Below are 22,617 nucleotides of genomic sequence, written 5' to 3'. Positions count from 1 at the left end.
ATGGTGACCTTATTTGCATAATCTACAAGAAACATTTCATAATATGTCAATTTAAAAGGTTAACATCAGTTGGGGAAGGTATGGTCATGGACATTCAGTCACTGCTACATGTAGATACATGGTTGTACATACTTTGGTACAATAGAGAAATGAAAGTTGAGGGATGCCAACATACGTTTTGCTCCATACACACAACACATTCTGTGATGACCCTGGCTAAGGTGTCCCTGGCCGGTGCAGTGGGAACAGCTGGAGGCTCTGGAGGTGCTACAGGAGGGGCCTCTGCTGAAGATCCAGGTACAGGTGTAGAAACTGTGGGGCTATCCTGCTTGTCGGGGACCTTTTTCTTCTCTTCCTCTTGCCACTTCTTTGCTGCTGTCACGATCTCTTGTCGTAATCCAAACTGATGCATGCCAATCTGATGGTTCAATTCATGATCAATAGTTGGTCAATAGATGGATGGGTTAGATGCAAATATTTTGGTCTGTGGAACTATTTTCCTTTGTACGGGATGATGGTTCCAAAAATGTACCCCTTATTCTCATAACATCCCATCAATATTTGTATCACAACATTCACTGCTTAGCCACCATGTCCAGGCTGGTGGGCAATATTATATATATAAAGCCCACACTGACTTGATTATGGATGACATCTCCACCCTCGCACGTCAATCTTGTTCCATTCCCTCCCCCCCCCCAAAATGTTTGCAGCCATACTATATTGAAATATGGATACTACTATACACTGAGTGTAAATCATACAAAGAAGCTGCAAAATAAGGAAACATATGCCATATACATTGTATTGCAACAAAATAGAAGAAAATGGATACTGATGTAGTGAAATGCCTCTTTTCCATTCGTAAAGCCTCCTTATCTTGTCATAAACTTATACTGTAATATGTAATACATTGAGCCCTGTGTGAATTCTTCTAAAGTCAAAGAAGATGTGACAGAACAAAATTGAAATAATGAAGCCAACCTTCCTTTTTGGCCCAACTTTTTCTTTCGCATGCTTTCATCAGTTTTGGGATGCCAAGAAGATGTCATCCATTTAATGAAATCAGTATGGCCTGACAGAAAAGCTCAAACCATTCTCAACTTTTCTTGCTACATTGATGCAGGTATGGAAGTCAAATGTGGTGTCATGTATTCCCAGTATCTTTTAGCTGAGCATGCATTACTTAACATCATGATCATGATCCTCACTGAACACATACAATTTTTACAGATTACAATTCTTAATGAACTTCATACGATCCACAACTAAGAAACATATGATCCTTATGGAATTTATACATTCTACAGTTCTACATGTACATGTATATATTAAGAAACATAATTTTACAGAATATATACAATCCTTAGTAAACTTATTTGTTGGACCAGTGCCTGGTCATGTGACATGAGCGGCAAATTCAATATGACGGCTTTGTGATTTCCTTTTCGTCCTACTTTATCTTGGTTTTATATATATATCCTGCTAAATACCTCAAGCTGCAAAAATGCTGAGTCAGACTTCTTCAATTAGCGGTGTAATATCGGTGTAATCTAGACGAACCAGCAGGGTGAGACTGAGAATTGGTGTCTGCAGGCGCTGGTCCGACAAATTGTAAGGATCAAGTATTCTGCAAAACTTGTATGAATTCCATAGAATTCAAATGAATTCTGTAAAACTTGTAAGAATTCTGAACGATTGTAAGTGAGTGAGTTGAAGTTCTTAGTAATGGATCGTATGAATTCAGTAAAATTTGTATGAATATTCAGGTACCCCGAACATGCATCTACATCAAGAAAAAAATAATTTCATTCTTATAACCTGCAAAGAGATAGATATGTAGTTCACATAATTTGGCACGAAATGCCAGTTATCGTACATTGTATCAATCACAAACATACAATGTCATATGTATATGGGGGCCTGCATGCCCCTTTTTCGTAAGGCGTAATCAGGCCTTTTTAGTCATCGTAATCCGTAATCAGCCGCCCAAAATCAACGTACAGTCAAACCTGTCTATAGCGGTCACTCAAGGGACTGGCCAAAACTGGCCGCTAAGGACAGGTGGCCGCTATGGAGAAAATGTCGATTAATTGACCACGAGTGACACATATTTTCAGTACCCACTGAGATACATTTATTCACCGTACAGTACACATGTAAACATTGCATAGGTAAGTCACATTTTAGAAAGTCGATTGTTGTTCTTTTACTTCTATTATGGGCTTGAAAAACGAATTATTGTATCTGCCAACTCCAAAATCCATGGCTTGCTCGGGCTTCATGTCTGTACAGACCAGCATCGCCATACTCTACTCTTGATCCTTCGCGACTGCTTCGCCGCAGGCACACGCGTCACCAACGAGTTTTAATCATATGAAACAAAGTCCTTCGCAGCAAAATGCCACCTAGTTAGTTAAGAACAAAATACATGATGCTCAGTTGCCAGTGGCGGCGGCACAGGGGGGGCAAGGGGGGCGGCTGCCCCCCCGAAAAATATGTTGGGGGGCGTCGCCCCCCCGAAAATCAAGCTGAAACCCTTGTGGATCTTTTCCCTAACAGAGATTTTCTTAACTTAGCTTACTCTACCAGCAAAATTTCTCTCTCAAAATTTAGGGAATAGTGTTTCAGCGGGTCAAGATTTCAAAATTTTCTCAGACGTACGTTAGCATACTAGGATTGTTGCGCCCTAGGATTGTTGCGCCGCCGGCGTATATGTCGGGACGGCGTCGCCCTCAGCCAAAGCTCATGCTGAAACCCTTCTATATTTGTTCAATCTATCAGCAAAATTAGCCTCTCAAAATTCAGGAAAAGGCATTTCAGGGCATCAAGATTTCAAAATTTTCCCGGAGGAGAACGTTGCCGCCGCCGAAAAATATGTCGGGAGGGCTCGAGGGCGTCGCACCCCAAAACTCAAGCTGAAATCCGTCTGTATTTTTCACATATAGAGATGTCATTCACCTTTTTAGCTTACTTTGTCAGCAAAATTTGCCCCTCAAAATTCAGTTTTCAATGTCGCGCTCCGGCGGAAAAATCATATTTCGGGAGGGCGTCGTCCCCCAAAACTCAAGCTGAAACCCTTCTGTATTTTTTTTTTTACTTTACCATCAAAATTTGCCCCTCAGAATTCAGGGAATAGCGTTTCAATGGGTCAAGAATTCTAAATTTTCCTGTGGGAGTATGTCGTGCCTCTGGCGAAAACATGAATATGTCGGGAGGGCGCCGTTCCCCCAAAATCAATCTGAAACACTTCTGCATTTTTTTTTTTTTACAAATAGAGATGTCATTAAACTTAGCTTACTCTTCCAGCAAAATTTACCCCTCAGAATGCAGGAAATAGCATTTCAGAGGGTCTAGATTTCAAAATTTCCCGGGGGAGCATACCCCCGGACCCCCCTAGTATTGTCGCGCCTGCGGCGCTCGTCTTAGTGACATTTGATCTCAACTTATCTCGCCCCCCCATTCAAAATTTAGTGCCGCCGCCTCTGGTTGCCACTTACTGTTCGTTTTCGACCGTTTTGAAACATAAAATCGTGGCGATAGTTTTCCTTAGTCTGTTGTTGTTTCCCTTCCCGCTTGTCATTATCAGCTTCTACCATTATGCTAATAGGGCACTCAGAAGAAGGTCGCTCTTTTGATGGCTTTTTTCTTTTCAGAAAATTGCAATAGCCCAAATTTTACATCATCTTAATGTTATTCATATTTCTTTTGAAGCTTTTGGTAGAGTAATTATCCTCAGTGATACTTTGCAGCAAAATAAATTTAGCGCATTATACCTCCGAAACAGTGGTGTCTTCCGTTGACCTTTTTGCTGCTGACTAGTACTATCAGCGCCGTTTTGAAAATTGCGCGAAACACGTTTTGACTTTGAGCACCGGGGAAAACGGATATTGGGCCGGCATTCAAACATTTTCCGAACTTACCGCATCAGCTACATGTGCGAGTTGTATTTTCCAAAAAGCTGCCGTAATATTTGTCCAGTCGAAATGCACAGAAATGGTCAATTTTGCTACGATGTACAAACGCAAGCCATGTGACATCGAAAGCCATGTGTGAAGAAAATTATACTGTCAACTTCGCGTCAAACCATGGATTTTCTAACAAAGATAAAACATTCTGGTTTTCTTTATTATCATCCAATCCAGTTGAGTCCACATAAATTTGATAACTGCGTGAAAAAATTAAGATTTTGAACCCGGCGTGCGGTGGCGATGCGGCTTCTACCGGCGCGCCGTGACCGTTACCGACAGTGTTACTGTACTCGCGGGACTGAAAATCGTCTGGCCGCGACCGCGTTGGACAGGTGGCCGCTATAGCCTAATTCTTAATGCTTATGTCAATGGGGAAAATCCAAGGGACCGACAAAAAGTGACCACTATGGGCAGGTGGCCGCTATGCAAAGGTGACCGCTAATACAGGTTTGACTGTAATTCGTAATCGGTACATCAGCCGTAACGCGTAATTGGTCGTTTCTATTCTACGTAAAACGTAGGCAGTTATCTTATTGCAACGTAAAACGTAACGCTTAGACGGATTTCCAGCATAGTCTCCCAGCAGAAAGTTGCCCCTCAAAATGCAGGAATAGCATTTCAGGGGGTAAAGATGTCATAATTTTCTCAAAAAGCCCCGGACCCACCAAGTGTTGTCGTCCCTGGCCGGGACGAAAAATAAGTTGAAGACATCGCCCCCCAGATATCAAGCTGAAAACATTGTGTATTTGTCAATCATAGAGATGCCATTAAACGGCTTAGTCTACAGCCAAATTTGTCCCTCAAAGTGCACGAAACAGCGTTTCAGAGGGTAAATATTTCAAAATTTTCTCGGAGTGCATGCGCCCAGACCGACATCGGATTGTGCTGAAAAATGTGTCGGGAGGGCAAAATATCTAGCTGAAACCCTTGTGTACTTTTTTTTGCGTTTCGGTGCCTTCGCACCGAAACGCAATGTCCTGGCTTTTACCTTCAAGCATGCTTCAAGCTTGGTTCAACACTGTGTCGCACACAATAAGACTATGGCAATACGTTCTCAAATCCTTGTATAGCCGTTGCCTTATATGGCAAGAGAGCAGGAAAAGGCAGGCACGCCAGATTTGCATGTGACACAGGACGGCGACCGCATGTACATGTAACTGCTACAACTGTTCGGAAATATCATTGCATTGTGGTTTCGGACTTTGATATCCTGAAAAATGACCATATTACATCTATTCCACAAGATTGCAGAAGAAAAAAAATGATTTCGTCAAGAAAACGAGCAAAAATCGGCATAAATGATACCATATAGTGAGGTTATAGCATTACGTCCAGAGTAAATAGTTACGTACCGCAGCTTGGCCGATCTGACAACGCGAAGCACTTCGGACCCAGAAGATCCGGGTTCGTCTCCGTGCATGGATTTTTTTTTTCTTTTTAGATATTGAATATCAAAAATATATATTGATATTATATTAATCTATCAATATCATATTTATGAATATCATTTTTTTCATTAATAAATAAAGAAATATTTTATATTTGTTATTTTTAAATATTCATTTAATATATACAAGGCCTTTGTCTTATGAACAGGACTTCATAGATTCCAAACCCGGCATTCGAATTTTTCTGTTCATTGTAATGGAAAATACCGTGCAGCGGCTCCTATGCGCGGTAAGATGATTCTTGCAAAACACTCGCCACTAAACTTCTATCCCCGATGTAAACAGAGGCTCTTGATGTTGTTTGCAAAACAGCGATTCTTTGTTACAGTAGCAAATGCTCCATTGTTCAGTATCGACTTCATTCAGACAAGGACATTATATAGGAAGGACTGAGCACACAGAAAGTCCCCGCTGGGCGCTATTGTTCAGACCCGCTAAGCCCTGCGGCGATCTATTGTTTCCACCCTCCGGCGGCGCTTCTTTGTTCTCCGCCGTCTGATTTGAGCGTTCGCGCCGAAACCCGGCGAAGGCCATGCAAATGCGCCCGATCGTGACGTCACGCTCTCCGATGCTGGCCGAACGACGGGCGAGATGCCTGTAGTTTCCGCGGATTTCCTTATATGGGAAGCAAACGTGACATGTGCAGACGGCACCATCATCCGGGGAAGACGTTGGCGGCCATTTTGATATGTGATCGGGCGCCGTGCGACCAAGATGAGTGAGTTTACAGGCATTTTTGTCCATGCGTACTATATTTTCGTCTCAGAAATATGAAAAATATTCACTACTTGATGTATCTATAAGAATTGCTTAACCTTTTGAACCAAAAAAATAACGCTTTTGCCCGAAAGCACCAGGCTTGGGTGTCCCTATAAGAATATTGTTGTTGTTGTTCTCGGCTAACTTTTGATGTTCTAGGCACATGAGTTTTGGTCAATTTTTGTTCCAGTGTAATATTCGTAGGAAATGTATTTCTTGTGATATGATCGTAACGCCACACGGGGAATGTGCACAGTATACATCTTCATGCCTGGTAACATGTATGTAGGTTCCCAATCTTTATATCGAGAGGATGATCGACTCCCGATTTTTTTTGTATTTTGCAGATTGCAAACTTCCGTGGAAGAGCCATGACCACCAAAGCTACGTCCCACGATACAGCGTTGCCGAAAATACCACGTAGAGGATAAATTAAAGTTTACGCATCAAATATTTGTTTCTGAATCACGCTCCAAGCTTAACCAAGGTTCTGTTTTTACTAAAATACTTGTACATATAGAATAAATACATGTATGTCTTGAATTCCCAAATCTCCAGTGTGATATTTTATTCTTCAATTTTCTAGCCGGTATTCTAGCTTGACGCAAGGTAAGTGTTAAAAAGATCTCCCCTCCCCACAGTTCGGTTACGCCAGACCAAGGAGGTTTTATATTTAGTTTTGTGCATTTTTTAGGACTTCCAGCTCCTCCGTTTCTTCACGATCGTCTTGCAGCTTGAAAAACACTCCAAAAGAAGTCCTCATCGCCCGGTCAAGCCATCTGAATTTGTATTATAATAGTGGGACGCTTGTGGCCCCTTGGAATATATGCAAATCTGGGGGTAATTAGTATGTAGGTGTCAATTATTTTTACAACCATGAACCGAAGGTTCTTGAATAGGGACTGGCTGTGTGCTCAGTCCTTCCTATCCTATATAATGTCCTTGATTCAGACAACACGGACGTGGAAAGTGGCGCCCCTCGGCACAAAACTATGGGAATTTTCATGAATTTTAGCAAAATTACCCAGGAAAATAAGGAAGAAATGTTGTAAATGCGGAAACCAGAATAATACGGATGAGGTAGCTGTTGATTTGTTTGACATTTGGTAGTCATTTTAGATAGAACCTTAGCTGTTATGAACTTCTATTTCACTTAATTACCATAGTGCTGATGATTCAATGGTGCTTTTTCAAATTTTATGTTTTATTGCGTGCCATGTACATAATTACATTGATAGCTTTTATAATGAGCCTATCATACATTTTACAAATAAGCACAAGTTGTAGGCCAAGACCAGCTTTTTCAAAAGCACTTAAGTTAAGTGACGTAACTTCAAAATTGCTTTCCCCAATCTGCCTTTCTCTATTAAAACAGTACTCATTTCCCAAAATGACAATTTTTCTTATAGACTGAACAGCCCTTGAGTGACTTCCTCTGGCAGATTTTACTTCAAGTAAAGGGAAAAGACAATTCACACTTATAAACGTAGCCGAAACGCCAGCTTTTTTAAAAAGCTCTTGTTTTACTATGAGCGCAAAATTTGCCGCTCAAAATTGAGGAAATGGCGTTCGAGCGGTAAAGATTTCGCAATTTTTCCCAGGGAAGTATTTCTCCGTAACCACCTACAGCTGACGTTGCCGCGCCACCAACGAAATAAATGTCGAGAGGGCGTCGCGCTCCATGGAACCCTTGCGTATATTACTTAGTCTAACGTTACCAGCAAAATTTGGCACTCAAAATTAAGGGCATAGCGTTTTAGAGGTACAAGAATTTGAAATTTTCCTGGGGAGCATGTCTCCGGACTTCTTCGGCGCTCCGGACGTGGTCAACATACAGTCAGCAATATTTTGCCCCTCCCCTCCCACACGAAATTTCCTGCTGCCGTCACGGCTACTCATTATTAGTAATACCGTTTAGTGATTCATCGTCACCCCAATCAACATGAAATCAATAGTTTTGGAGCAGAACTAGATAGTTAAACCAAAATTGTTATGGTCGTTTGGGAAGCCTCATGATTTAACGTAATTCATAATCAGCCCTCAGAATTCAACGTAATTCGTAATCGGCGGCGAAAATTTTTCGTAATTCGTAATCACTACCCCCCCATGCAGGACCTCGTATATGTGTATGAAAAAAACTTTGCGTGGCAAAGTATTGTACAGTCTGCAGAACAAGGGGCATTTTAGAACATAACAAAACAACCAGATAGCAATTTTTATTGCTCATTATGTTTTAAAATAAACAACATAACATTAGGAGTTGATCGCTATAAATAAGGTCCACCAGGAATTCGTTTCAAACCTCCCTTGGGAATTAGCTATATGCAAATCAAGAGGTGTTCATGTCAGGGATATGTTATGTCATATGGGACAACCTGGGAATTAGATTTTGATTTAACTATGTTAAACAACATTACCTCTGCGGTCCGATAGATGCCCCCACTTCCCTGAGATACATTACACCTAACATGTAACAAACTACACGCACCATTAGCAACCCCTTAATGAGGGACACACGTGCCAACATGGGAATTGATTTTAACTCCCCCATTAGAACTCTCCACATGTGGCGCAGCCCATATGGAGCACACGCCAGAAATGGTCCTTTCAATAGAAATATGCACTCATATACAAAAGCTGGAGCAGAATAATTTGCGATGCATTATAATCTACATCTAGTAGACTTTATCTAACAAACGTGCCACTTTCACAGAATGTGGTGGAACACACACGTTGCCATATAATCGTTACGTTCGTAATCCTGTGACTCGTCGTAACCTTACCGGGAACAGTGTCCCCGGTGAGACAGTGTAACATTGTTACGTACAGCGTAGCACAAAAGAAAGCCATGTAACAGTCGCCACAGCTACGTATTGTATTTGCAATTACAACTTCCATATCATAGACCCTCCCATCTCTTGTAACGTTGGTTCTTATCCCCCCCTCCCCCCAAAATCGGCGCATCTGTATCTCTACTTTCTGTGGCTATATAAGGAATGAGGACGGTTCCATTTACAGTGGGGGTGTGAGAATTCTGTTTTCAGTCCTTGCACCTAAATTTGACTTGTATTGAAATGACTTTTATTTTCAAGTTGTCATGTATTTTCAGGGGATTAGATTTAGGCTACAGCAAGTAAATTTTATGAATGACATCCTCTGCAGACTCAAAATTTAATTCATGCGAGCAAAAAAAAAAGGTGAGCAAAAATAACAAGACTGGCAATGATAAAAAGATATTGCCATGGCGACGGTGGTTGTTGTTTTAATTTTTACTTTACCCTGCTTAGGGCACAGTGATAGGTGGTGCTGTTCATGCAGGATTTCTAACAAAAAGGGCTGACGGGTACCTGTTCTACTGGACAAATACACACACACACAGACACGCACACACACAGACAGCGACAGTTCCACTAGATTCTACCAGACACACCCCACTGCCAGAACGAACATCGATTTCATCACAGCCTGATCATGACAACTGAAAACAGCCCACGGACTGGGTTCCCACCATACAAAATGGCTATTCTACTCTGATAGGACTGCTGTTTACATGAACAACATGTTAGGCCAAATCTACACAAATATTAACATCATAGTCCACTTACCAACAGACACAGCATACACCATGCAACAGTTTGTACACTTATGTTCCCTGAACTATAGAACTAAGTCCTCTAGAGCGTGAATGGCCAGGGATGTTAGCTAAGGATGGAATCCCATGATGGAATGCCATGATGGAATGCCAGGATGGAATCCCATGATGGAATGCCAAGATGGAATGCCAGCATGGAATGCCAGGATGGAATCCCAGGATGGAATGCCAGGATGGAATTCGAGTCCCACTGGAATACCAGGCACACCAGTCATAAAGGAATTTGCCAGTAGTTCCTGGAGCCCTAATGAAATGCCAGCCTGGGAATCTTAATCCACAGAAATGTTGTTGTGTAAAAATGTGTCCCATGTGTTCTTGGAAGTGTAAAGGATTATATCAGCAAGAAAGTGGCATCTTATCAGCAGGATAATCATCTAGTACTAGTACAACTGGCTTGCTAAATTTCCTTGCGACAGTGAAATTTTTCATTGATCGATCTGGCTTGGACATGTTCCCAATGTCATGAATGTGGTTAATGCCCTTTAATTAATCTGCTTGTATAGGTAACTGAAGCAGTGTGTGCACAATCGTTATCAGTACAGAGTTTATGCAGTTATGACCTGTTCCCCGAAGAAAGACATTAAATCTTACAGTTGTAAGGACCAGCATTAGGGCGTCTAAAAACATTGTAACAGACACACATTGTATTAGAAAAGAGCAATATTACTGTAGAGCTGAGGTCTTAAATGGGTCATGTATACATAAGCCTGGCACATCTGGTAGACAGATGTAGCTTCCTGTCTAGGTTATCTAGGAGGAATGTCCTGAGGGAGGCTTTCTGTCTGACTAACATTTCTAACATTCTTATTGTCTTAATATGCCTATGGACACATGCCTGTACAATTCCTAGAATAGTTGCAATCTGCACACAATACTATATCATTTGGCTCGCCCCTGAGGCGTCGCCAAAAACATTAAAATTAGATACCAACATCTTCAAATTTGAAGACCATAAAGCATGTAAGAATAACTGGAGTGATAAAACAAGGTATCACAACTAGCATACTTTATTCCTGTATTCAATAAAACAGTAAGTAACACTGGTGTCACCATTAGAATCATTATAGACAGAATATGTTGAGCATTTCTATGACAAAGAAAACTACATGTAATACCGGCCGGGGGCATATCCAAACCTATCATAGCTCCCAAGACTCTTCTGTCCTCTCAAATTTGCGGTGAGGACAGAAGAGACTCGGGAGATATGTTTGGATACCAGACCAGGACAAATCTCTATCCATGTCTTATTTATCTGCAAACCAGCAGATTTGTTTAGACTGCAAAGAAAAAGCTCATCTAAAACTGGCCTTGACGAGTTATAACGGGGGTTGCCCTAACTTAGGACGCGCCCTAACTTAGGACGGATTTTTTAGTGATCTTGTTATGCATAAGTACGCCGTGTTTGTGTCTACTGATTATGCTCATAAGGAAGATAAATAAACCAAGTCCATGCACATAATTTTTATTTGCATTCAAAACATATGTGTACATATTCATTTCTTGTTTTGTCGAGAATAGTATTTTGACGATAATGATGGCAACGCTGAGTAGAGGGTCACTGCTTAGCTAGACGGCCCGACACCTAAATATACGACCTGTGCCAAGCAGATATACAACTATCATACACATAAAAAATATAACTTCATAAAACACAAAAAAATTGGGTCTTTAAGTGTCTTTAACCGACCAAAGAAAACAACGTAAACATCGCTGCCGTCTGGCAACGTTGTTTTCCCGCCATTTTTGGGGCCGCGATGCTGGCGGACGGCGATTCAACGCACAGCTTTGTAACGCTCTAACATGTGATTGGTACCGTCTATGAAAAGGAAACTGAATACAAGTATGGCGAATATATTTCCCAATAAGTAGACGGAGTATTGTTGATGTAAGCGGTGTCTTTTTTTCGTAATGATTTTGTAAGTCGGGTCGCATGCAAGACGTACGTCGGGCCGCGCGTAGTAGCCTATTTCCCGCCGAAACATGAGCTGGGATGCGCTAGATATAGCCCTTCTCACATGACGTTAGAAGTGCACACAGTCAAAATTTTCCGGTCAAAAGAAAGCTATAATATAGCAGACTTCAAGCCTTATTTACATTTCCCTAACTTCATCACCAACTTCCGACGAGAGCAAAATTACCAAAGCGTACTAAGTTAGGCACACTATCTGGCGTAGCACTAACTCAGAAGGTGCTTTCGTGAAAACGTCTCACAGCGTTTGCCGCTTGTAACTCGGAGCGTGAAGGGCCCATGAACAGTATGAATACATTTTTAGTCCATGTATGTTCTTTAGATGAGTGTGTTCAAAATTCATTCATTAAAACATGACCATTCTCTGGCAACCAGCAATGGAGCGCCGTGAGTTCGAGCGCGTAAAAAAACGTCCTATGTTTGGGCGACTCCCGTTATATATAAAAGGAATGAAATACAATTATCAAAGTAACAAAAAAAAGAACACATAGCACATTGCCATCAAGGATTAAAGGCAGTAGTAGTAGTATCCAGTATTAGGCTAAACTTAATTTTGTAAAGCATACATTACTGCAGTATGTTAAATATACCACTAAGACCAGTTCTGACTTGTTTTACACAGTCCATCATAGATTAGCATTTTTACAACATTTGAAATTCGCGGCATGGTGATGTGATACTCGGCGAAGTCCAAAAGACCTTTGACCTTTGTGGCGTCAGATTCCAAGTCGGCCCAAATTTGAAGCCATCGCTTTCGAACTCTTGCGTTCCAACGATGGAACGTTGCGGGGGTTAGGCAAGGTCGCTGCAATGCTTCGATGTTTGTGACTTTTTCAAAAACATGTCATCATTTTCTGAATAAATGTGACTACACGTGATAGCTATGACCATACAGCTGATCGTGTGATGATATTAAATTCAAGATGCCGCTCAAAATATAATAGCTTGCCTGCAAGTCCTGAGGAGTCACGTGAGTATCTGTTGCTTATGGCACAGATTTCGCCACTGTGAAGTCGACATTGTCGCAGTTAATTTCGGGGCAAAAGTGTTTCCTAAGAAATTAACCAAGGCACTTTGGTATCAATATAAGGGTGAAGAAATGGGCTATCACGCTATATAAGAAGCTAATTGGATCCAATTGAACTGTAAAAATGACAAGCTGAAATAAACTGACCCAAAAATTGCAAATGTTTTGAAAGCCACAGCGTTTGCTGTCATTTTGCAAAGCGAGAAATATGTACATGGTTATACTGGGCAAATCCTGTAGATTTGAAAAAGTATAAACGTTGTGTAGGTCTGAGGTCCTTTTGCTGCACTACGGGCAGTTGTTCACACCTATGCAACGGGGTCAAATTGTGACGCGGTAAACGCCTTATCTTAGAGAATAATGTATTCTAGGGTGACCTGCGGTTTGACTGTGTTGTGTGTGAGTCTTGGGCTGACTCGGAATCTGTCGTCACAAAGGTCAAAGGTCTTTGGACATTGCCGAGTATTACATCACCATGCCGCGAATTTCAAATGTTGTAAAAACGCTTATCTATGATGGACTAGTGTAAAACAAGTCAACTGGTCTTAGTGGTATATTTGACATACTGCAGTATGCTTTACGAAATTAAGTTAAGCCTGCCTTTAAGAAAGGACCAAGAGACATGGCTTCTCATAAACTGAGGCAGACTTCCTATGACTACATGATGCTGGCTCTGCTAATTTCGTCAGTTATTGTAATATCTGCCTTCTTCCAATTTGTTATTCATCCCATGTGGCAGGTTTTGAAAATAACTGTTTAAGGCATCATAACTGATATGAAATGGGGACTAAGTCTTCTGATTGGTCAACATCATCTGGCTAATATTGCATGTCAGACACTACAGAGAAAATGCGTAAATTGTCTTCAGTTTTCCACGTCAGGAAGAAGAAAGATAAAGCCTACTTGTGGTAACTACTGAACTACTGACTGCAGGCCTACATGTACATGTACCCGTGGAAGCTTGAACAAGGTAATTACATACCTGTTGAAGGTCCCTGTTACTCATCTGACACAGCTGTTCCATGGTGAAGATGTGATGACAGGCAAACACCGGTATGTAGTCCTCTGCCCCAACACGGTTCAACAGCTTTAGAACATCAACATCAACTTGAGCCTCCTAGTAAGGTATAACACAGAGAGACATGCAATTTACCATCAGCACTACATAATGTACGTTCTTAAGGACCCAGTACACTTCTCAAACAGATTAATGGTATCAATTGAATAAAAAGACTCTTTGTACACAACCGAGTAATTTATTCAACCAATGTTTCGGTGACCATTTGTCACCTTCCTCAGGACAGGTCCCCAGAATGTTCGAAATGGAACGAAATGGATCGAAATGGAATGAAACCTCAGGACCATCTGTCACCTTCCTCAGGGCAATTCTGACTGGTTCACATTGCACTACAGCATAGGTGTCGCTGCTTATAGATGTGTGCCCAAACGCAAAGTATTTACATATATACAGGTACACCGTTACAGGGAACACATCCACAAGCAGCGACACCTGTGCTGTAGTGCAATGTTTTTCGGCAGCCTGAATATTGTGCACTTTGTCTGTGCTATGAGTTCAACATATACAGTCAAACCTGCCCAAGGCAACTACCCGGGGAAAAGTGGTTGCGTTGGACAGGTGGTTGCCGTGAAGAGGATCGACTCACAGCATGTTTCCAGGTCGAGGTGTTAATATTACATGGATGGATCAAATTGATGTGATTTTAGACAGCATAACCACCAGCAGATTCAATTCTCATTGACAGAAAGATCGTACAAAGAAAACTTAATTATATTTTCCGTTATCGTTGTAATGTTTGTGTACCGTTACATCGCGTACAAATTTCTGTCATAATTTTGACCTGACAAAACAATGTCTGCCTCGATGGTCTCGAGGCATTAAAACGTTACGTTAAATATAATACACATGCACACACAATGTATAATACCTAAGTTTAGGCCTAGGAAAAAGCCCTAGAAAAAAACTGCTGCCCCCAGCCTTCTTTTGGGCTTCAACCGCTGGATAAAAGGGGAAAAAGTTCTCGATAGTTAAGAGTGCAGCAGAATGTACAGCATCGGCGATCACAAGCAGCAACCAATGAAGGTTTGTGATATTCATGGGAATAACAAGAATCTTAATTTTCATCAATAACGGAAATATTAGAAAGGTTCATATATAGAGGCGCCGTGTTTTAGAAAGGTCAGCGGTATGCCAATCCCGGCCAAAACCAAAGATGGCGTCGTCTTGCCGAGATGTTTTGCCCGCTGCAAAGTCTTTTTTCGGCGGAATTTAGTAAGACACAGACAAATTTTTGTTGTACATACAAGATACCGATAGTAATCTCTGTGAAATCTGACTTTCTGCATGACGCCATGCACCACGTAATCGTCTCAAAATTTTTTAAGTTCAAACCGAACCAGAAGCTTGCGGTATTCTGTATAAGATTACGATGGGCACTACAACATGACCAACATCGATATTAGGAAGTATTTTGTTTAAGTGTTAAGTATAATTCACACACCTTTTTATTTACAATGTTTACAGCGTGAACGTTTTATCAAAACACTTTATTGATAAATCGATGCTATTTTATAGATTTTTGTCCGTCAAGGTCTTAAAAACATTTCCGTCATGGACACAAAATCCAATGTCATCACACGCTTGAAAATGGTCGTCATGGGCAGGGATTGTGCTCTGTGCAGTCCCAATTCGTGGCGGTCGCGGTCGTGTTGGACAGGCCTTGGGCAGGCCGCTTAATGCTTATGGGGACAATTTTCGGGACCGAGAAAAAGCGGTCGCCATGACCAGGTGGTCGCGCTGAAGAGGTGGTCGCCTAGGCAGGTTTGACGGTAGTCATAATTCCTGAGAATGGTAATACATGTATATTTCGTGCTTAGTGTAGTATACCTTTCATATCCGATGATATGGCATACTTTGGACTCAACAAACAAAGAAACAAACAATCAAGGCCATACGTTAGGGCCATACGGTCAGAATTTGTCACACAGTTGTAAGATCTTTATTCAGATGTCCCTTTCTTATTTTCTAGTAGATACAGAGATGGCATATCCGGGAAAGTTGTGCAAAGAACGTGGGCTACCTTCAAGCAAACTTGAATAAGTTGAAGATAACACAAATAAAACATCAAGGCAAAAGTGCTTGGTGACCAAAATTCAAATTCAAAGGGGGAAGAAACTACAGGAGAATGACTTGAAAAATAAAGTTTATGAAGATTTGCGGACTGTTATTGGACAATTTATTATATTAGGCATTTGTTTATCTGTGTGATGATTTATTCAATATCTGTGTTCCCTGACCTCTGGGAAGAGCAGCCAAGGCCAACAGGGCATTCTACAGGATATTAGTATCGTAATAATAGACATTGTTACGGCCAGTTTCAGTAAGCTTGCCACATCGGTGAGTTCATGTAACAGCCAATGTCTGTGGACATCATTAACATTAACGCATTTCACTATATAAGGCTCATTAGAATATTGCATACTTTCTTATAGATCTATTAATGCTTCTGTTGTAAAATTCCTGTACTTAAGTCAACATGTAACGTAGATTAACACTTGAACGTTGTTGTAAGGAATAGATACTAACGGTACAAATAGTACCTAATAGTAAAACAACTTGTTGTAATTGAAGATAATTTCCTTCATTTGCATACTTTGATATTAGTGAAGACTGCAAAATACTTTATTCTCCAGGAGGTAACAAAAGTACTCCCAGACAGTGTGGTCCAAGACATTAGCACATGGGGCCTTCAATCCTTCAAGACCCGTGCCCATCGCTACCTCCTACAAAAGCAAGAACACTTGGTAGCTGTGAACCACTGATTGGTCACTGGACTGGATTGCTAATAGTGGTTTTCTGTCTAGTGACTTTTGTTCACAATAGCATGTAATAGAAAATAAGAAGACATTTGCAGATTTGTTTACCTTGTTGACAAGTTGCTGAGGTTTCCTGTCCAACAGCCTCTGATATAAGATGAGCCAATAGTCCTCCTGTTCCGCCTGCCTGCGACTCTCCATCTCAACCTGACAACATAATCGAGATACATGTAATGGTTCATTAAACAATGTTATGATGTATTATAATACACAAAAACTCTGCTGGAATCAAAAGTATATCTTAAATGGTCACTGACAGACACTCTGTAGAATTTTTTTGGATCATTGGGAGTCCAAAAGGAGATTTAACAACCAATGTCAAGTGACAAAGGTCAAGGTTGGTTTTGGACCCCCTGGTATGTGACCTTGGCACCGCAGCAGAACTTCTGTTTTTTGTATCTTTTGAGCTGGACGTGCTATGGTCTTTTTTTGTGGCAGATAGCTTGTGATGAAAGAAAGAAGTGGTGTAGGTTTGGGCCCCCTAGCAGCTTGCTCTGGAACTGCAGGGACAGTGTTGTCAAAATCTTCCAAGGAGAATAACTGAAGAAAGGAACAATGGATTTCCATCATATCTAATATGCAGGTAGCTTAGACAGGGATGTACATAATGAAGTACATAATTATGCAAATTTGAACTTAATTTGCATAATCAATATGTTAAATCTATATTTGCAGTGTTTTCATTATAGGACTCAAATACATGTAACATTATGTAGTTAGTTGAAAGTGGAGCATTAGAGTCCATTCCGAGACACCAAGAGGGTTTTTGAATGATATTTGTAATAATTTTGAATTATTTCTAAAAAAAGAATATCTGAGCAACAATAGTTCTAAATTTTTCTAAAAGATTGAATATGAAAATTTGAATTTATTCAAATTCAGTTAGATAGTTTAGAAACATTTTGAAAGTTACTGCACAAAAATCTCTTTATTTTGAATAATTTCTAAACATCTACAATGATTCTTTCAGGTTTAGAAATATTTACAAAAAATGGTAGGAAATGGTAGATAATGGTAGAATGGTGATTGCTCCCATAAATGTAGGTGCTAATCCAGCCCTTCTGTCTGCTTTTGTATATCTTTAGATTTCACTGCAGAACACTGTTGGGTCCTTTGTGGAGATCATTCTTCCCTATACTTCGTAATGATGTGTGAATTGCTTTCTTCACAGCCCTCTGACCTATTTGTAAAGATGTTACAAATAATGGTAGAAAATGGTTAGAGATTGTAAAGAATTGTAAATAATGGTAGAATGCTGTTACCATTATTTAGAAACTGTTAGAAATATCATATTCCACATGAGGAATATTTATAAAGTTTTAGAAAACCGGAGGAATATTTATAAAGTTGAAATCACATTCAAAATATTTATTAAAGGTGCCCTAAACAACTTCAGGGGGTAAAACTCGAAATATTCTGGGGAAAACAATTCTGTTTGGTGAAGTTGAAATTGACATTTACTTCCCCATATTAGCACATCTGCATCATTATTTCATACTTTGGGCGTTTGAAAATAGCACAGAAGCAAGCCACAAAAGGAGTATTCTATTTATTGGGTCCCCCCAAAAATCAGCCCAGAATCCAGCTGTAACCGTTTTCTGTCGACAATTTTCGGTTATTTCCGGCCGCGTGACGTCACAATGCCCAAGCACATTGAGCCATGACCACGTGATTATTTCTTCGGAAGCGTTCGGGACTTATCGGTCAGAATCGTGCATGTTTGGAAGATTTGAAATGATGGCTGGCCTCCAAGTGCTCAGATTTTCAATGAGTTCCCACCACACAACGACATTGTATTTTTGCTCCATGATGGTCAATATGCGATGGAATAGTGTTATCTAAACTTACTATGGATATAAATCAGAAAAAGATTGATTTTGAATATGTGACTTTCAGTGCCCTAATATTGCTTAGGGCACCTTTAAGTATAAAATCTCTAACACAAATAAATGAGATTGAAATTGACACAAATAATTACAATAGATTGAAAACATTTGTAAATTATGACAATAACAACCCTCTTGGTGACTTGGAATGGACTCTAAGAAATATCAATTATGCAAATGAATTTCTAATGTGCATAATTAATGCAAAAGTGGCATAATTCTTCTTAGTGGTGAATAATTGGACTGTTAACATTGTTACCTGTGTAAGTCGGTTAAACGTGTACATGGCCAAGTATATATTATGCAAATGGAGGTCATTGCATATTAATCAAAATATTTCATGGAGATGAGGTCTCCGAACTCTTGTTTTCTAAGGGACTCTTGTTCATGTATGGGATGAATACAATGATCACACAGTAGTGGCAAGATATCGGACACTGCAGAACATGGGGCATTTTATAACATTACAGAAAACATAACAAAGTACCAGATAGCAATTTAGATAGCTCATTACGTTTTTAAAATAAACAACCTACAGTTAAGGGTTAATGACCCGCCCGAGGTGTATATGGTGTCATAACGCCTGGTAATGTGCTATAACCACCGAATAAAATCACCTGATCAGGCGTTATGACACCATATACACTGACGGATAGGCAGGTGATTAATGTTATTATCATATAGCCTAATATCCAAACTGTATGACCCATGTAAGAGTAAAAGATACCTGTATGACGCATTGATCCCTTAATACTAAACAATGTAAATACATGTGTCCAATTTTTGAGAAATACATTTGAAAATTTACATTTGTCAGTTTTGTGCAGAGGATTACAGATTTCATTTTGAAACTAAAATTTCCACAGAAAATATTTCATAACATTGCAATCTTGGCATACAAATCTTTTTCAAATCTACTCTACTCTATCTATAGGACACCCAGAAGGGAGGAATGATGATAATCATCATTCCTCCGTTCTGTGTGTCCTTTGATGGTCAATATCATTCAACACCACTTCTAGTTCCTTCCGATTGGTCAAAATCATTGAACACCACTTGAGGTTCATTCAACACCACTTGAGATTCATTCAACACCACTTGTGGGACTTTCATGGCATTATGGCGTCATAACCGATAGGGAATGGAGGCTTCTGATTGGTCAACGCCATCTGGCTGTGTGATAATGGCATATAACGTTAGGATTTGATTGCTTCAAATAAAGTCCACAACAAGGATTTGTTTTATACCTCCCTGGGGAATTAGCTATATGCAAGTCAAGAGAGGGACAACCTGGGAATTGATTTAACTTCACCTCTAGTGCATGGTGCTATGTAAACCATCACTTCTCTGCCTGATATGTTCCCTGTATGTTACACATATCACATTACAAACTTAACGCCTCATTGGCAACTCCTTAATGAGGGACACGTGCCAACCTGGGAATTGATTCTAACTTCACCTCTAGTGCATGGCGCTATGTAAACCATCCCTTCTCTGCCATGACATCTTGTGTGAGTATGAGTAACGAGGTCACTAACAGCTTGATTTCAATCAAGCCTCCTGTGACCGCTCGCCGCCCTGTAACTGCTCGCCGCCCTAACCCCCGGACAGCTGGAGTTTGTGTCATACAGACTAACTAATAACAGTCTTCTGCAAACATCATTTTGCTTTTTTCCAATGGTAAATTGATTGTGGTGGAACAATAAAGCCAAATGTAAAATGTTCCAGTATAGTTTATTGCAGTGTGCAAAAACAGTGAAAATATACCTCTATGACAAGTGTTCAAGATGCCAATGTAATAAAATGTCTACAAATCCCATCAGACAGTTGTGGGAATGAATAAATGGATGATTATTTACCAGCCTTTTCTTCAGTTCCTGCTCTCTGTTTTGTTTCTCCTCCAACAGCTGCACCAGTAAGGCGGTCAGAGCTGTCCGCTTCTGGCACAGCACCTCCTGCAGGTAAAAAGAAAATGCATGATACATGACATTGTGTACTAAAGTAATATACAGGACAGTTTTGCTTCTGGAGCTATGCAGTATCATTTTATAGTACCGTATTTTCTTCATTCAAGTATGCACCCCAATTTCAGACAAATTTGCAGAACTGAAACGTAAAGTCAAAAACCTCAAATAAAGTATGCATCCCTTCTCCACTGATCTTGAACACAGTTTGAACAGGATAAATTCAAACTTATGGGTTTCCTTCTCTTTTCTCAAGAAAATTTTGCTTAAATCCAGGACTTCTACATAATTCGATTCCTTAAATTCATAAAAGATTCTCTTGTTTACCCCGCCGGCATCATCTCTGCAAACTTGAGAAATTGCCTACGACTTTGTTGCAAATTTCTCAAATTGGCAGGTATTGATCCATGCATTGTTGCACCACAGCTGGGTTCCTGTATTGATTGAGCAAGGGTTTGAGGTCCTCTAAATTTGTCCTGGCAATAACCTCGAATAAAGTACGCACTCTGACTTTGGCAATGATTTGTAATATCTTTTGAATTTTGAAATGTTTAAAAAGTGCGTAGTCCTTTATTCAAGAAAATATGGTTAACCCGTAGTAGTAGTATCCAATATTTGATTATACTGCTGCCGGGGTCCCTGACACAGGTGTGGGCAGCAAGCAGTCGGCTATTCTTCACACTTATTCTTCAATATAAGGTTATCTGTTGATCATTTTTTTGGCAGGCATGCACCCTTGCCTCCTTGGAGGCGCTTTTCGGGGGAAAGAAAAAAAAAGGAAAAAGAGGGCCAATTTCCGTCACCATCTTAGAACAGCTGTTTTGATAAGAAGGAAGTCAATGTACATCCAGAGTTCTCGGTTATGCATTGTTAGTAGTCCATAACCAGTGGTGGAATGCGGCACGCCTAAAAACATCAAACTCACACCCATGAGATCGCAGAGCCCCTGTGTGACACGCCCCACAACACCAGCCCCACCCCACGGCTTGAAATTCATTTTTGGGAATAGGTGCTCTGGTGCACCCAACCAAAAAAAATAGGTGCACAGAAAGAATTTTGGGTGCACCACATAAAACAAATTGACTGTCAGCAAAACAAAATTACCAAGTTTAACACTCTTAAGAACTACAATCTGTAATCCTACAGCTAACTTCAAAATTTCAAACAAGTAATAATGATACATCAAATAAAATCCAACAAAAGGTAATATTACTTTTTATTATACTTACATTTCAATAGCATTTTCTGTAATAGCCTACAAAGCCTACAAAAATATCTATAGGTGCACTGGTGCACCCACAGTCAAACACCGATACATGAAAAGTTGATATATGTTCCAGAAAAACATTCAAAATTAATCAATCAAGTTCAGTTCAGTTCAGTTCATCCTCTTTTTAGAGGTGACACACGTGTTTCCACAAGTCCCGTCGCACATGACAGATCGAAGTCAATCAAATCACACCTAAACTTCTTTTAATCCTTCCATTTTATATACATGTATAAGACAAATATCATAACGTCTATCAACATACGATGTCATCTTGGTCTCCATCTTTTATGCTTTGATGCGGTGAGCACACCTGGTACAGCCATCTTGTCCAAACTTGTGTCGCGATTTTGTTCAATTTGCTCTTGAAAAATTGACGCAAAGAACTTATCTTTGCCAAGCAGCATGACTGTACGAGTATGAGCATATGTAGGAAAAGGGTACCTGTTCTACGTCCATCCGCAGGGCCTTCTTCTCCATCTCTACCACAGTCAGTTGGACTAACTCCTGCTCAATAAGTGCAATCTACAACAAAATTCATGTAGTCAGAGATGTATATATTTGCAACAGCATGAGTTCAAGAAAACCGAAAATGCACTAACAGTACTGCAAATTTCAGTGTTGGTTTTACCTGTATACATATACTGGGTCTTACGGCTGACAAGTATAACATTTTAAATGTAAGAAAATGCTATGAAGTATGATACAATTAGTGACAAATAATGGGAATGCCACATTGCGGAAGTTAGGTATGGGTGAACATGGATTGACATAGATTTA

The 22,617-nt window shown here is 40.2% G+C and overlaps 1 protein-coding gene and 1 long non-coding RNA gene across 3 annotated transcripts in view; one reads left to right on the top strand and one right to left on the bottom strand.

The window, feature by feature from the left end:
- Positions 1–22,617, bottom strand: part of LOC136442590 (E3 ubiquitin-protein ligase LRSAM1-like) — a 72,644-nt gene that overhangs the window by 7,091 nt on the left and 42,936 nt on the right. For both annotated transcript variants that reach the window (XM_066439535.1, XM_066439534.1), the window contains 5 exons: positions 22,282–22,362; positions 20,466–20,561; positions 16,769–16,867; positions 13,809–13,943; positions 176–418 (listed from right to left, as the gene is read on the bottom strand). In XM_066439535.1, the coding sequence (XP_066295632.1) occupies positions 176–418; positions 13,809–13,943; positions 16,769–16,867; positions 20,466–20,561; positions 22,282–22,362 (654 nt within the window). The remainder of the gene's footprint in view (positions 1–175; positions 419–13,808; positions 13,944–16,768; positions 16,868–20,465; positions 20,562–22,281; positions 22,363–22,617) is intronic.
- Positions 4,906–6,721, top strand: LOC136442594 (uncharacterized). The gene is made up of 2 exons (XR_010757031.1): positions 4,906–6,137; positions 6,526–6,721. It is a non-coding gene; the product is annotated as an uncharacterized lncRNA (long non-coding RNA).

The sequence above is a fragment of the Branchiostoma lanceolatum genome, chromosome 9 (genome assembly GCF_035083965.1).
Source record: "Branchiostoma lanceolatum isolate klBraLanc5 chromosome 9, klBraLanc5.hap2, whole genome shotgun sequence".
NCBI classification, from domain to species: domain Eukaryota; kingdom Metazoa; phylum Chordata; class Leptocardii; order Amphioxiformes; family Branchiostomatidae; genus Branchiostoma; species Branchiostoma lanceolatum.
The sequence above is the reverse complement of the archived record's forward strand: the minus strand, read 5'-3'. Positions and strand labels throughout refer to the sequence as shown.